The 17,742-nt window shown below is 38.0% G+C and overlaps 1 protein-coding gene across 21 annotated transcripts in view; it reads left to right on the top strand.

Annotated features, from left to right (window-relative positions):
- Nucleotides 1–17,742, top strand: part of ncam1a (neural cell adhesion molecule 1a) — a 365,229-nt gene that overhangs the window by 315,124 nt on the left and 32,363 nt on the right. For 12 of the 21 annotated variants that reach the window (XM_047379209.1, XM_047379208.1, XM_047379211.1 and 9 more), the window contains 2 exons: nucleotides 12,155–12,279; nucleotides 15,498–15,678. In XM_047379209.1, coding sequence (XP_047235165.1) covers nucleotides 12,155–12,279; nucleotides 15,498–15,678 — 306 coding nt within the window. Of the gene's footprint in view, nucleotides 1–163; nucleotides 212–7,563; nucleotides 7,567–12,154; nucleotides 12,280–15,497; nucleotides 15,679–17,742 lie in introns of all 21 variants that reach the window. The other 9 variants (XM_047379204.1, XM_047379202.1, XM_047379207.1 and 6 more) reach the window with 2 other exon arrangements.

Genomic DNA, 17,742 nt, shown 5'->3' with positions numbered 1-17,742 from the left:
TGAAACATTGACACTTGTGCTCAGGTGATGTTTAATCAGATGCTCAAACATCAGCAGCAGTTGTTGCATGGGAACATTCCTGCAGATTATGCACATCACCAAGTACTGCCTTCTCTCTGCTGAGGACTCCCACCTCTCTCATGCTGTTTTCACCATTTTCCAGTTGCATCATCGATGCCACCTGCTATTGCTGCCACCAGTATGTCCTTTAGTGAGTATGCAAGTCCAGCAGTGTGTCTCTTACATCTATCTGTCCTACTTGCTTGGCAACACAGTTAATGTAGATGTTAATTAATATTTGGTGTGGCTCACAGGAATGATGGAGCACTGTATAAGAAGTATAACCAATCCAATACAGAACTAAAGCCTCTTGTTGAGTTTATTTGCTTTTCTAACTGTGTTTATTACTCTTTGACCACACTAACATTTGTCTAACACTGGCAGACTGACTGGTTGTGAAGGGTTCCTACACATTCTAAGTTACATACTTTTCAAGACTAACAAATTTTCAGATTTCTCAAAACTTTTTATCCAATTTTTACAGTCTAAATTCTTCAGTTCAGTTTGAATGTATGTATGTATGGATGTATGTATGGATGGATGGATGGATGGATGGATGGATGGACACAACCTTTAGATAATTGGAATTTTCAGAAACGTTGGGAAAACATTATTTTGTCTTATTGTTTCCCTTTTATATTCTTAATTTTCCTACTTTTCCAGACTGCATAGGAACCCTGTAGTTTGGGATAGCCTTTATAATTTTAGAGAAAGTAGAAGTTTCCTGTGGTGTTCCTCTTACTTAGTGAATCGGTGATTTTAGAACTAATGTGTCTTTTGTAGAGGTAGAGGATAAGGTAACATGTTGCCGTAAACGTTCATGTTTGTGCGTCCATGTCATATTTACAGCTAGTGGAACTTTCTGTCTTAGAATCTTTAACACCAGGAGATAAATTATTAATGTGTTGATGCACAACTACAAGGTAAAGTTGGTTTCTTAGGGTTGGGTTGTATTGTTGAGCAGATGGAGTTCTAGCAATGAAACTAAACTATCATTACAGCCCAAACCTCAATGTTTAAGATGAAAAAGGTGATATATCTTTAAGTAAAAGGTCTAAGCCTTCCATAACCCCAACCCCTTCCTTTGTTATGAGTTGGGATTCACGTAGTCTTCAACATATTATTTTCAACCTAATCTTACAGACCCTGAAGAAACATGGACATCGTTTTTATGACTTTTTTAGGTCAGCTTCCAATCTTCTTTCAAAAAGCTGTTTTATCATCACTGTCTGTAGTTGAGTTCCAAACCATCAGCTCATAAAACTGTTGAGAAATCCATCAGGGCTTTCTGGGTTTAGTCTAAATTCAACATAGGCTTATAAGTGTCAGCTTCTGAGTTTGAATTGGACCAAAGTGCAGACAAGAGCTTGGCAGCCGCATAATTAAAGGAATCTCCATCTTTAAGTAGCAATCTCGAGGAAGTAGCAAAACACAAAGAACTGATCAGGGAAATGAAACATGGCAGAACAGTGAGTAAATAAACAGAGGAACCAGCAGGGAACAAAGAAACACAGACCAACTAATATACAGGGAGAAAACAAAGGCAAGTAATCACAGGAACTAAGAACAGGTGTGACAAGCTGGCAGGGAGGCAGAGGGGACAGGTGGAACTGATTAACAACACAGGGAAACAGAACTAAACAAAAGTTAACACAAAACACAAACCAAGTCCAAGGATGTCATATCATGACAATAAGATGGAGTTGGTGTTTTATTCTTCTTTGCGTTGGGTGCATGAGTTTTTGCTAGTGGGCTTTTGCTCTGAAGTGTGGTGGCCTCCCAAGGTATTTCAGGCTGCAGAAAATTGGTTTATTGTGATTTGTTTTTTGTGATTTTCTTTTCTGTTGGTTTTATTGTTTAACCCTCTCTCTGTACACATATGGCTTTCTAACTCAGACTGATTAAATGCAGTGGGCAATTAAGGTTTCATGATGAGTAGATGGTAAAAAAAAGATAGATACAAGAAGTTCAAGTAGTCTGTATCATTATGGTGCATTCCTTATAAAATACAGAAATGTTAACAAATTTTATAAATTATCTTCTATAGTTTCATCAGTTACATTTTTCCATAGAAACTCTTGATCTTCCTAACAGAAAACACCAGGTTTTATTTCAGTGAGCTGATCATCAATTAGTTGTTGGTTTGTAAATCTGTTCTTTATTTTCTTTTTAATGTTTTTGCTTTCTTTAAAACTAGTTGAGCTGAAATTAATGCTCTTTCCAAATTCAAAAAGACACACGGCCACTTTGCAGAACCTCTCCCTGGTTCTAAATAGCAGCCCAATTCGGTCTACTTTTCTTACTGTCTTTGTATTAAACAGTTTAATAAAATCTGAATGAGATTTTCTGTTGCACCATTATATCAGGTCAGGGATTTACAGTTTCCAGTTTCAAGATATTCCAGGAGAAAACAAATCACAGTAACAGCACCGAACACCTTTGGTCAGTGCAGAGTTTTCATACCACATATAGGGCCTGATCTTCAAAGATCCCAAAAAGCGGGTGCTAATTTGCGTGTACTATAAATAAATTGTACGTGTAATAAGTGGGCGTGTTGCGTGCGATTTTCAAAGATTGAACATGCAATGGATAGCAGGCGCAGAACAGGTGCAGCCCTGTTTAAATGAGGAAATTGCCTGTGCTACTGGCTGGAACAAGATGAAAAGTAAACAGATCCTCTGCTGTGTTGCTAGAAATATGCAGGGATTGTTACACTGCATCGTTATAAATGATCCCGTTGCTGATTTTTTGTTTCTGTTCAGTTCGGCCCTTGCTTTTCTGGACTGTTACAGTTAGTTAACTTTTGTTGTACTACTTCCAGCAGGTTTGTCTTCTGCTATGTCGAGATTATTTCTCTTATATTGTTTTGACGTAACTCACAACAAATTGGTCAATCAATATTAAAAATATAAAAGACGAATATGTCTGTTTATAAATTTGTCCTCCTTGATCTTTTAATTCTTTTCGGAGACTCACCGGGTTCTGTTGTTTTTGTGAGAGTATATGTTTGAAGAGTTTGGAGTTTATCATAAACACCCACAATATTTAAGCCTGAACGTAATATTAGCAGCGTAAAAACAGATAGTTGTAGGAGTTGACAATCTGTATGTTATAGCTTTGCTAATTTTAAAACATAGCGTCACTTATATTTATGTATGTAAAAACACATTATTTTCCTATGATTTTACTGAATTCGTTTTGTTTGTTTTGCCAATATTTTAACAATATACAACATGTTTGATTGTTTAAATTGTTATGTGCGCATTTGAGCAGATGATCACTGACAGCGATGTTATGCTGGAATGATGTTGAATGAAGTGTTGCAAGGAGTTTTACCATAGGAGAAATATTATGGCTTCTGTTTGTGATTGGCTCCAAATCAGAGCTCCGATAATCCTTCATAGAATTCTCTATTCTTATCTATTTTTAACATTTTTATTTTTGACAACCCAAATCTGTTGGCACATTTAAAGAAGATTCTCTCTTCCTGTCATCTGTCATTCTATCTATGCCTACTTCTGGCCAAAGTGACAGCAGAAATTTTTGCGTTCCAGTTAGCACCTGTATTTCAAACTTGCTAAATCAACGCACAAAAAATGCGCCCACAAACCGTTTCAGGCTTTGAAAATCACATTGCAGGTGGTAAGGGATGACATTTGCATATCCTCTTTCCATGAATATACGCGTTTGGGTCATTATCATATGTTTTGCATATTCATGAAGTCAGGCACGCTAAACGGTTTGCGCCCACAGTTCCGCTGATTTTGCACATGCAATCCGATTACCACCTCATTTCTGGATCAGCTTTGCTGACGCAAAGAGGTTTGCGTGCGGTTTTGTACACGCAAATCTTTTGAAGATCAGGCCTACAGAGCGTTAAGTCTTCAGACTTTGCTGCGACCTGTCAAGCAGCTGTGTTTCATGCCTAGATGAAGGAATTTCTTGTGGACTTTATCGGTTTTTTTTTGTTTTTCTCTAGAAATCCTTCCTTCCTCAGTGTTCAGCTATGTCTCTTTCCTGGACAAAGTTATTGATAGAGTTATTGCTGCCATTACCTTTTTTTAACTTCTATTTTTCTTTCCCATAGAAAGTACTACTGGTCCAGTTCTTCCGTGTGTTCTGCATCCTGGACACAGCAACTGACAAAGTTATTGTGGCCATTATTGTTGTCTACACCATTTGTTATTGTTTCCTACAGATAGTACTCCTGGCCCAGTTCCTTTGTGTTTAGCTATGTCTCTTTCCTTGACTGGGCTATTGCTGCCATTAACATTGCATAATCTGTTCTCTTTCTCATAGAAGACTTCTCCTGGCTCAGTATAACTTGGTTTAGTTCGGTCACTTTCCTGGACAAATACAGTGATAGTTTGCTGCCATCCATTTTGTGCACTTTTTTCTGTTTCTGTTTTTTTAGGTCATGGAAAATGCTTCTGGCCCAGCGCTTCCATTTTTACTTGTCTCTTTCTCGGGCTAAGCCATTTATTGAGCGATCATAGTTCTTAGCCCTTGATGTGCACTTTTTTGTGTTTGTTGAAGAGGGTACCCCAGGTCCTGTGCTTTTGTGTTTAGTTTTATCTCTTTCATGGACGAAGCTATTGAAAGTGGTATTGATACCATTAGCTTTGTGTACTCTCATTGCATTTCTTTCCCATATAAAGTACTCCTGTCTGTGTGCGTTTGAGTTTAGCTGCATTTCTTTCTTGGAAGTGGCAACTGATGGAGCTATTGATGTAATTAAATAAGCGTACACATGTTTTTTTCCCATAGAACGTACTCCTGGTCCAGTGGTTCTGTGTTTTTCTTCTCTATATATCACACTGAGCCTGGTTCTGTTGGATGTTCGCTCTTGTTAAAGGTGGAGGATTGTTGCAAAGTCAATGCAAACAATGGGGCTACAGTATAATAGTAGTTGTATTTCTATTTAATAATGTGAATAATTCAATTCAATTCAAAGATACTTTATTGATCCCTGAGGGGAAATTAGAATTCCAGTACAACCCATCCAAACAGACATCATGACACAAGACAATGGGGGGACGGGTCACCGAGGCTTTGCTGCCCACTCACAGGCGTTGCCCTTGCTAGATGAGCAAAGAGGCCACATTAGGTAAGTAGAGGGGGAAAAAAATCATATTTCACACTTTATCCTTAGCAGGATACAGTTTGAGATTGCAAAAAACCTCAGCACAAAGAAGCAACAAATTTACAAAACAACATCATGCTGGGAACGGTGAAGGTGGTGTGAGGGGGTGCATATGTTTATCTTGAGCATGTGTGTGTGTGCAAGTGAGTGTGTGCAAGTAAGTCCATGAAGCACTGTCACAGAGGCCTTTGTCCTTGATGATTTGTTGGAATGTACATCAACCGGCCACAAAGTTCTGAGCAGGTCCACAGGTGTCCTCAGGGAAGGGAGGGTGCAGAGGGAGCAGAGCGTCATGTTTACATAACTTCCAGGAGAGGTTGAAGATAGCCAGCCATCAAGGCCGCGCAGGGGAGCCAGATTCAGAAAAACAATAATTATTTGGGTTAGGCTGACTCTTAATTTTCCGTCAGCCTTGAGAGTCTCGCTGGTGCTTCACAAAGGCAAATCCAAACGGCCAAATTCCTGGTCTTTCTGCCAGATCCGAGCAAACAACTTTCTCCAAGATTTATCCCATTTCACCCCTGAGTCCAGGAACCGCAACCTGCCTGCAATCCTGTGTAAGGATCACATCCAGTCTGCGATTCAGCTCACGTAACATCTCAGTCTGAGTGCTGATCGCTCTGAAGATCCCATCACACATGCCAGGCAGCCTTACAATGGCCAGAACAGCTGCTGACATTCTCCGAATTTCTCGATATGCCAGGTAACCGCTGACTCCAAAAAGCAGAAATCCTGATATCAAACATCCAATTATATACACATCTTCCACATCCTCAACTGACATTATCGACAGACACACAATCCTCCACTTCTGCCAGGAGTCCATCGTGTATCCGGAGAAAAATGTCCCGTCCGAGCAAGTGGGCTCTCCCGACCCCTGTCTTCTCGTCGAGAAAATTTGATCAATTGCATTGAGAGACCAGCTGACCAAATCCATATTTTGGAAGAATTTGGAAGATGTGCAAAAAAAGGCTCCAAAAAAAAGACAAGACACAGAGCCGAAGCAGGGCAGATATGGGAAGGGTGCGGGAGACAGAGAAAAAGCGTCCACCTCCACCGAGAGCAGGAAAGAATCAATAAGTTTTAATAAGTGAATAAGAATAAGTAATTTATTATTTTTAACACTATCGTTAACTTGTAATTTTGCTCAAATATATAATTTTGCTCAAATATATATTACACTGACCTGTGCCATTGCCAGATGGTGTTGATTAATTTTAGTGAACTATTTTGGATTTTTTGCAGAAATGAGGAATAGTTCTAAGTTGGTGCAACTTCATGCTCTGAACAAGAGGTTGCACAGGAAACACTGACACCAAACCTTTGCATTTTATTATAGCTTTAAAACATAACTCACTGCACATTGACTAAGTGTATATGCCTTCATTTATGATTTAACCACCGTGAAACATCTAAGTAACTGTATTCTCCCTGTAATTAAACCTGGCTTGTAGGTTTTGTTCCATTTTATATTGTTCAACTCTTTTAATATGATGTATCAGAAGCAGGCACTGTTTAACTGTAGGTTGCTGATGTTCACACTTTATGCTCCAGCAAACATTCATTTATTCTCTCCATCACTTATGACAAAGGTAACAAGTGCTTCTAGATTAGGGGTGTGCAACTCTATTCTTCAGAGCTGGTGTCTTGCATGTCTTAGATGTGTACCTATCCAATACAGCCAATTCAAATTGCTGAATTCTCTTCTCAGTATGCCATCAGGTTCAGCAGAACCCTGGTAATGAATGATGCATTTGATTTAGGTGTGCTGAAGTATTAAAACATTTAAAACCTGCAAGATACTGGCTCTTGCATACTGACATTGGACACAACGGTTCTAAATTGTCATTTTGTGGAAACTCTTTGCAGATAATTTTTTGTGTTCATACTTTTATCTGTTGTGTTTCACAATTATTTGGCATGATCAGTTCACCAAAAGCTGCAGTTTTCTCTTTTATTCATTAATGCTTACATTCCCTTCAAACCCTGCTGCTGAGTATTTGTTTGGTTTTATTAATTTTTTTATTAATTTAGTGAAGACTGGAGGCAAACAATGATTAATAATATCTCTAGCAACATTTTAGGCCTCTTTTAGAAAAGATTCAGTTTAGGGATTAATCTACTCTTCTTGTTTTGTTTGCAATTTTGTCTCTAACATTTTCATTTGTTTTGTTTTTGGTGATGTGTTTTCATCATTTCAAATGTTTTGTATGTCTCCCATGTGCCTCCCCTGCCCCGCCCTTCTTTCCCGCTCTCTTCCTCTCATATATTCTTTGAACCAATCATGTCCGTGCGCATCATGTGACTATGCCATGCGGCTCTTGCATGGTGCTGACGCTGTGGTCTTCGGTGATCAACAGAAGGTAAATTTTCTTTGTCCACTAGCGATTTGTGAAATTAGCTTAAAACACTTTAGATCATTCTGTCATTCAGCTTTGGCATAGGACAACTAAGCATGAAATCATCACACCAGAAATATTTCATGATATCATTCATTGTCATGCTCTTCTTAATATGAATAAAACCTATAATAACTTTTTTTGTATTATTTCAGTGTTCAATTATATGCACCTTTTAATAGAATTTCATTGAAAAATTCCTTTATCAAGTCAAAACGTTTTTCAGACATTTTAATATCACTGAAGACAAATGAAAGTACTTTAAATACTGAAATTTCATGTACATGTAATGGCCTACAAAATTGTGCTTAGGACTGCCAACATGGTGGTTGTTGATTAGACATCCCCCACAAAAAGGATAATTCACAAAAGGCCATTGAAAAAGAAGCTAGGTGTTCAAAGTGCTACATTATAATGTAAGTTGAGTGGCAGACAAAAGTGTAATTCCACTTTGAGGATTGTGAAACCAAATTAATTTAAGACTGAGAATTAGTTAGCTGGTTTATTAGTCGGGCTATCTGCAGGCACCCAACCAGCAGTTGGGTGCCTAACAGAGTTACTGATGGAGGGCATTCTCTTAGTTTCCACTATTTTGGCTGAGCAGAAATATTTCCAAAGCGCCAAATTTGTCTAGGACAAGGTAGTAGACCTTTTTCAGGTAGCTTTTCAGCAGTGTGCATCATCAGATGGGGGAGGGGCAGCGCTATAGTACTTCTTTTAGCCAAATAAAACTTTGGTCAGTTTTTAAAACCGTAACTTTTTAAAACCTCTTTATACCTTGATAGTGGAAACTGGTCCATGCCTAGTGTGAATTTTCCATATAGTTTTATTTTAACCTTCATAGATGCAAAATGTTTTTTTTAGTAAACAATATTTTTTTCCCACATTTTTGAATCATTTTATCATATGAGGTCAAATCCGAAACTTTCCATGTGCATCCTCACAAAGTGCCATCTGCGGCATTCTCACTGTTAAACATGATCCTCCACAAGATGTTATGTTATGGTTTTTACTCTAAATGAGCTTAAGTGTAATCACCTTTCACTGATTTTATACACTATAACATGTTTGCATTTCTGAAGCATGTAGATTGAATTTTCTTGTCACTTCTTCCTCCTCCTTGTTCCTCCACATCTACAACTGTCAGTCCTGTTTGCATGAGTCTACATCCTTAGTGTCATGTCTTCTTTAGGGAAACACAATTTACGGTATTAACATGGCTTCATTTGTTTCCTTTTGGTGAGTTATGTTCAGCTTCAAATAAAACACACACAAAAAAATCGATTAAGAAGTAAATCCTGTACTTTGTTTCTAACCACTGTTTCCAGTCTCTCATTGTATGCTGGAATATGAATGAATGGTGTAATTTGCTGCATGTGGACTCTCACCACCTACATGCATGTCTTTTTCAAAGTCATGGGTGGTGCGTGCTTCACATGCTCCACCCCCTGTGTGTGGCAGCTATATTTTCCAGCCTGCAGTCTGAGTTTTTCATCCTAACCACTTCACTTTCTATCTCTGGATGTTATAGCTTCAGAAAAGTTTTTTCCTAATCCAGACTGATGCTTGTGGATAACAGCACTGAATGCACCAGTGCTTTACTGCTCCTGCAGCCGCTTTTACTAACACTTTCTTATTTCCAGCCTCAGTCATGCTCACCCTAACCTGCTGGATTGTAGCTTGCAGTGCACTAACCTGAAGAATAAAGTGCCTTCATGCATATGCATCTCAATAACTGCAACTGCTAACACTGATCTGTAGAATATTAAATATTAAAAATCTGTGCAAGAGAAACTTTTTAGGGTGATTTGAAATCAAATCATGAATTATATTTGTCCTTTACTCCACTTTCCAGAAAATTACGTTTTGAGGAGTGTGTGATCTATTTATGAAATGCACATAAACAGTCCGTTCTAATATGTTTTTGATTTTTAGTCACAATTTCCACAACCATCACAATACCACAGAAGAAGAAACAAACATTCCCACACAGACACAAAACACACTAAGAACCTCCCTGACCTTCCCTCCCATAAGACTATGTAAATGTTATTAAAAGTAATAGGATAACGTGTCCAATCAAGGTCTACAGGCTCATTATCCTGCGACCAAGCAGAAATTACTCAGGAGGACAGAGCTGATAATGAGAAGCAAGGAGGAGAGCAGCACCTCAGTCAGAGAGGCAGCCGTTCTAAACTCTCATGCTGTCCTTCAAGTCATATTCCACACGCAGACACTTTTAAATGATTAGATAGTTTCTCACTCTAGTCTTAAAACGTTGGTGTATTTCTGACTCAAGTGCTTCAAATTAACTACTACCATGTTTTTGTTATCTGAAAAGATTTCTGATGTGACACATTGAAATAAACACAAATTTTTTAGCGGCTTAAAAACAGAATGATTTATGTTCATGTACAGGTGCAACAGTAAAAGACTGGTTCGGTCGTTGGGAACCAAACAGGATTACCAGATAACACATGATTTTAATAAAAAGAACATTTCTCAAGTTTTTAATTGTAATTTGTTTACACTTTTCCTTTGAATCTAGTTTTTTTTTTTTTCAAATTAAAAGATTTAAATTAATCAAATGATGAAACAAACTTTTTTTAAACTTTTTTTAACTTTTAAGATCAAATTTTGACACCGCTGATCTTTTCTAAACGTGGCACCCTAAAAAATATTGGCATCCTAGGTAAAGTTGTATGCAAATTCCTAATACAAATTGTTGCTATGGAGACTTGCCCATATATTCCCTCACAGACTGAAATTATTTACAATAACAGGCATTTCTTTTGGGTTTTTCTCTCAAGCAGATGTTAAATTAGAGTTTATTTATTTAAATCAGCGCTTTGAGTGTCTCGTTGCTGAAAAGCGCTATATAAATAAACTTACCTTACCTTACCTTAAATTTAGCACATAAAAGAAAATCAAATTTAAGTAAGAGTTGGCATATACGGGCTCAGTTGTAACTAAACAAATTGTCCAGTTTGGGGTACATGGATTATTTTATTGAGCTGCTGTTCCTGAATCAGAGCTTTGAAATAAAATTACGTGTTTCTGTTCAGTCGTTGCTGCTTCATCAAAGCAGTTTTTTTTAAATACTACTTATTACTGTAAAACAGCAACCGCATCTCATTCACACTTCAATCTCTAAATAGCAGCAAAGTGCTTCCAATGTGGTCCTTGGTAAGTGTGGAATATGCATCAACAGGCACCTTGACTGCTTTAAGACTGGAAGAGGTTTACACCAATAGTTTACAGGCAAGTAGCAGTTTTCTTCTTGCCATTTTCTGATTTATGAAGAGCAACCAGCATCTGCTTTATTTGAAAGGCACGTTGCCTGGTCTTTCCTATTTTGAAGAGTGCCTAAGAGAAATCAGTTTCCTTTTCTTGTCATTTTTACCTCATCAAAACATTGAAACTCATGGATTACTGATAAGTTTCCTGACACTCTGAAAACGTTGTATTTATTTTATAGAAATTGTTAGCGATTTAGTTGTTGAAAAATATTAATGAAAATAGATTAAACTTTTTTAATATGAGATACTGCTAATGAGGTAAGATATACATTTATTTCATTTAGCAGGTAATCAAATTGTATGTGTATCAGATGCGGACAACGGGGGTGCTGGAGCGTTATTTTCCTGAAGCAGAACATCTTCCTATGCAATTTTAATAGAAATACTGGGATGGGGTATTATTATTACATCCTGCTGACTGTTTGTGGTGGTAAGATACATTTTGAAATTCTTGCTCTAACTGTAGACATGGCCAAACTAAGGCTAGTAGCTACCGCAATTTGTTTTAGCCCTTTTTGAGCTATGGAGATTAACACACATCTACCTTTCTTGAAGGACATGTTTTCCTGTCTTTCCTACTTTGAAGAGTTGCTAGGAAAAAAAAATTTTTTTTTGTCATTTTCATCCCAGCAAACCTACAAAGAAATCTGATCGACATAAAAAACGTAATGTAAAATTTAAAAAATAGGCTCTATTTATATTTTGTACCAGGCTTTAGACATACAAGTAGATGTGGTCCCATTGATTTTCTGAAAGAAAATCTAAATTTATTTCAAACTTTTATCTCTGAATTAATGCACTCAAATTCAAGATTCAATTTCTCTATTTATTTATTTATTTATTTATTTTTTTTGGAATGAGCTTCTACAGCAGTAATAAATGATGGTATTTTAAAACTTTTTGCACAGCTTTCCCAGGGCTGACAAAGATCAAGCACTGCCTAGCAGCCATTGCAAGTTGTCAATTTTTAGTTTCTCTCTAGGCTGAATTCCGCTCCATAAAGGTCAGAGTCTGACAAAATGTTAACCTCACTTTGTTATGAGAATATTGCTTTCTACATGCAAATTCAGTTTACTCCACAGTGAAATCAATGACTACCCATACCTATCCACAGAAACCCTATTAAACTACATCCAAACTATTTCTTTAGTTCGTGCAAATAAACCTAAAATGCATAGAACCAAAAACGTGGATTTAAGGGCTAAACATTATGTAACTGATGCAACTAACTGCAATGTTTTGATTTTGTGCAGGGGAACCAAATGCTCCCATACTAGAAGTCACACCTGTAAAGAGCAGTAATTCTGTTAAAGTCAAGTGGACCAAGCAGGATGACGGAGGTTCACCTATTAAACACTACCTGGTCCGATACAAGGCTGTGAGTATACTGGTAACGAGGTGCCACTTTGCATTTCTTCCATTTCTTCACCAATTACATGAGAAATAAAAGTTTTGGAACATCCTGTTGCCAAATGTAAGCTGGAAATACCAGCTGGGTTCTATCATGAGGATAAGCGCCAACAGCAACACAACACATTTAGACTCACACAATCGAAGCCATTGTTTTAATGCTACAATTTTCATCGACTTGAAACAAACACATGCTCTCAGACTGGGTTCTGCCATTTTTAAATGAGCTTTTTTCACTGGGCAAAAACTCACTGAGAGAATGAAAATTACCAGTAAGACTAAATCCCCAGTTGGCTTACAACCAGTGGTTATTTACAACTGTCTTGTGTTAAATGGCAATTTAAAAAAATAACTATTTTCATAGAGAAAGACTAGATTTGGCTTCTGAGATGATTTTTCTTTGAGACAGGCTTAACTAGTGTTTGGCCAACCTGGACTGATGGTGCTTACTGGTTATTGGACAGTTGGAATTAAGAAGTTGAAAACTAAATAATAATAATATTAAAGCCTTTATTTAGCCAGGAAGAACTCGGTGAGTCGACTGCAGCATCTCTTCTTCCAGGCAGTCCTGGTCAAATAATACAGTGCCTTGCGAAAGTACTTGGCCCCCTTGAACCTTTCAACCTCTTGCCACATTCAGGCTTCAAACATAAAGATATAAAATTCTAATTTTTTGTGAAGAATCAACAACAAGTGGGACACAATCGTGAAGTGGAATGAAATTTATTGGATGTGTTAAACCTTTTTAACAAATAAAAAACTGAAAAGTGGGGCGTGCAATATTATTCGGCCCATTTACTTTTAGTGCAGCAAACTCACTCCAGAAGTTCAGTGAGGATCTCTAAATGATCTAATGTTGTCCCAAATGACTGATGATGATAAATAGAATCCACCTGTGTGTAATCAAGTCTCCGTATAAATGCACCTGCTCTGTGATAGTCTCAGGGTTCTGTTCAAAGTGCAGAGAGCATCATGAAGACCAAGGAACACACCAGGCAGGTCAGAGATACTGTTGTGGAGAAGTTTTAAGCCGGATTTGGATACAAAAAGATTTTCCAAGCTTTCAACATCCCAAGGAGCACTGTGCAAGCAATCATATTGAAATGGAAGGAGTATCAGACCACTGCAAGTCTACCAAGACCCGGCCGTCCCTCTAAACTTTCATCTCGAACAAGGAGAAGACTGATCAGAGATGCAGCCAAGAGGCCCATGATCACTCTGGATGAACTGCAGAGATCTACAGCTGAGGTGGGAGAGTCTGTCCATAGGACAACAATCAGTCGTACACTGCACCAATCTGGCCTTTATAGAAGAGTTGCAAGAAGAAAGCCATTTCTCAAAGATATCCATAAAAAGTTTTGTTTAAAGTTTGCCACAAGCCACCTGGGAGACAAACCAAACATGTGTAAGAAGGTGCTCTGGTCAGATGAAACCAAAATCGAACTGTTTGGCCACAATGCAAAATGATATGTTTGGCATAAAAGCAACACAGCTCATCACCCTGAACACATCATCCCCACTGTCAAACATGGTGGTGGCAGCATCATGGTTTGGGCCTGCTTTTCGTCAGCAGGGACAGGGAAGATGGTCAAAATTGATGGGAAGATGGATGGGGCCAAATACAGGACCATTCTGGAAGAAAACCTGTTGGAGTCTGCAAGAGACCTGAGACTGGGACGGAGATTTATCCTCCAACAAGACAATGATCCAAAACATGAAGCCAAATCTACAATGGAATGGTTCACAAATAAACGTATCCAGGTGTTGGAATGGCCAAGTCAAAGTCCAGACCTGAATCCAATCGAGAATCTGTGGAAAGAGCTGAAGACTGCTGTTCATGAACGCTCTCCATCCAACCTCACTGAGCTCCAGCTGTTTTGCAAGGAAGAATGGGCAAGAATTTCAGTCTCTCGATGTGCAAAACTGATAGAGACATACCCCAAGTGACTTGCAGCTGTAATTGCAGCAAAGGGTGGCGCTACAAAATATTAACGCAAGGGGGCCAAATAATATTGCACGCCAAACATTTGTTTTTTATTTGTTAAAAAAGTTTGACACATCCAATAAATTTCATTCCACTTCACAATTGTGTCTCATTTGTTGTTGATTCTTCACAAAAAATTAGAATTTTATATCTTTATGTTTGAAGCCTGAAATGTTGCAAGAGGTTGAAAAGTTCAAGGGGGCTGAGTACTTTCGTAAGGCACTGTACATCCCACTGAAACAAAATTACTTTAGCTGCATACACTATATAGGTTAAGAACATAGAATCTTTTTCCCTCATGTTCTAAAATCAAATCAGACCTTAGCTGACCTAAAGCATTTCATGTTTTAGGTCAGCTGGGAAAATCTGACTTTTCTATTTGCTCGGCACCGTCCTCGTGTGTCTTTTATCCACCCCCTTACTTCACAATAGGAATGGCGTTCTCAGGCTTGTAAGCTTCCCCCTTTTCCCCTTCAAATGTAATTATGGCCAAATACTTTAACTTTGTTTCATCAGACAACAGGGCATATTGTCTCAAGTAATGGCTTCTTCCTCACTGACTGGCCTTTCAGCCCACTTTGGTACAGGACCGACTGGACATTTGTGTTTGGGCAGATGAACGTGGGACCTTCAGGCAGTCGGAAATTCCACCCAAGGATGATCCAGACTTCCTGGGGTTCACAGTCCTCTTCCTGATATCTTGGCTAATTTCTTTAGATTTGCCATGATGTCACACAAGGAAACTGTGTTTGAGATGTAGTTTGAAATACATCAATGTGTCTCCAATTAACTGTTGTGAATTAAACTACCAGAAGCTTACCAAGCTATGATATCATTATCTGAGCTTTGCCATAATGTTTATAGGCATAGGAATCTTAGTGTGTGTAAACCTCTTAAATAAAATATTTTAAATAAAGTTATCTAAAATTCTCTCTCGTTATGTTGGCATTTAGCAAATAGAAACCATGTTGGTAATTCTAACTGACCTAAAGCAGGAAAAATTCAGTCAGATTAAATTTTTTATAAAGTGTATGCATGAATCTAGTTTCAAACTATGTTTTATTGTGCTTGGACAGGTAGCGAGATATACATTCAGTTTAAAATAATACAAAGAAATATTTGTATTCTGTCCTGAACTGAGTAATGGCTACCTGCCTTTGTAACACACTGCTGACCCCTGTCCTGTTGTATTCCTACCTCAGAAGCATGTGTCTGATTGGAAACCAGAACTGCGCCTTCCCCCTGCCAGCGAGTACATAATGCTGAATGGCCTTGACTGGAATACAGATTATGAGATCCGCGTGGTGGCAGAGAATCAACGGGGCCGATCTGAGCCGTCCATCACTTCCTTCAGAACAGCTACAGAGCCCACCACCATCCCAGGTACAACCTCCATCATCCCAGCTCAAGCATTCACACACAACATCATCACCGCACACAGGCTTCCACCGTGACCAGAGAGCCTCTATTATTAAAGTTTCTGACTGTTATTCATAAACTGACAGGAATAATCTATCTCTGTAAGTTGCACAGAGGAACATTTTCACTCCTTTAACCGCTGTTTTTTAAGTAAAAGTATATAGGTATTCATTTATGCTGAACTTTTTCAGTTTGGCATGTTAAAACAAAAAACTTAACTGTGGTTCCTTGGTATATTATTTGATAGACCAACACAAAGTAGTGCATGATTATGACATGGAAGAAGAATTAGATAAAGTTCTCAAAATGTTTTTTAAAATATTCTGAAACATTTGGCATGCATTCATTTTCCGTTCCATTTACTTTGACACCACTAAGTAAAATTCAGTGCAACCAGGTGCCTTCAGAGGTCACCTAATTTATTGAGAGAACATTAGTGAACAAGCAGCACCATAAAGACCAAGGAACACAGCAGACGTTTCACTTAAACTGACAGGCTGGGCAAAGAGTGCATTAATCAGCGAAGCAGCTCAGATGCCCATGGAAACTCTGGAGGAGCTGCAGAGATCCACGACTCAGGCAGAAAAGGATAGGACAACTGTTAGGCATGACCTTTATAGAAGTCCTGTGTGCAAGTAGTGGATACAGCAAAAATCTGAAAGAAAACTAAGATGGTGCATTACCCTGCATCACAGTCACACAAGTAAATGGAAGATGGATGGAGCTAAATATAGGACAATAGTTGAAGAAAATCTGTTAGAGGCTGTAAAACACTTGAGGTGATAAAGAAGGCTGGCTCCTTTCTGGGTACTGTTCAGAAGCCTCTATAGATAATTAAGGATGCTTCATAATATTAAGAACATTATGAACAACCCTGAGCATCGTATTTACCAGACAGAGGTTCCTTCAGATCTGCTGTAATACAGAGCACTGCAGGACATCCTTCTAGCCAACAGCCATCACCATCTACAATGAGTCAATTTGGATAGTTCAAGTTGTAGATTTTTTGTATTTCCTTTTTGAATTTATAAAGTATTTTTAAGGTACAATTAAATTAAACATACACTAAGAGCTGCAATGAAATTGCTTAGATAAAAGCATATTTATGATGTAGAATGGTCCAGTAAAAGTCTAGTGCTAAATCTAAGAACTTGTGTCAAGTCTTGAAGACTGATGTCCAAAGACTCTCTAGATCCAATCTGATTGAGCTTGAACTGTTTTGCACAGAAGGATGGAAGAAATGCCATTTCTATATGTGCAAAGCTGGTAAAGACAAACCCCACAAGCCTGAGGTGGTTCTACAAAGTATTGACTTGGGTTGACTAAATAAAAATGCAAGCCACACTTCAGATTTTTATTCATATTATTTTATTTGTGTCCTTCCACTTCACAAAATGCACTACTGTATGCTAGTCTTTAACAAAAAACCCAATAAAGTACTTTGAAGTCAGTAAAAGTTCTGTAATGACTTTATCAAGTTAAAGGGGCATGAATGTTTTTGCAGCCCATTGCACATATCATGGATTGTGTGTTTTTTTTATCTAAAAGAAAAATCACGCCCAAGACACTTTTCCATTGCAGAATGGGTCACAGTCAGCCTTGGCTCTGCTGTGTTTAAAGTGACCCTGTTGACCTTGGACTGCCTCCCCATCCATCTAAACCTGAGCAGTGAAACAGGTCACATGTCTCCACCAAGCGTCATGTTTTCTTTCTGCATCTCCCATCTTCATTCTCTACCTCTTCATGTTTTCCCACTTTATTTGATTTTCTCAGAAGAGTTTATTGGATCATCTTGATATCCTATTAGCATTCAAGGACACAAATAAAAATAATAGGTAAATGTACTGCTGTCTTTTCAGTACATAAGTGTATAAAGCAGATATAATCATTATATTACCTCACACAATAGTTTTTATTACATAGCGCTCAAAAAAGCAGAGTTCATTGAATAACTTTACTTGTTATAGAAAAACGTAACATTGGACGGTAGCAATTTTCTTTTAAATGCGGTGGTGATACTGAGGATAA

This window comes from Girardinichthys multiradiatus, chromosome 11, assembly GCF_021462225.1.
Source record: "Girardinichthys multiradiatus isolate DD_20200921_A chromosome 11, DD_fGirMul_XY1, whole genome shotgun sequence".
Lineage (NCBI taxonomy): Eukaryota > Metazoa > Chordata > Actinopteri > Cyprinodontiformes > Goodeidae > Girardinichthys > Girardinichthys multiradiatus.
Note: the sequence above shows the minus strand (reverse complement) of the source record. Positions and strands in the feature narration are given on the sequence as shown.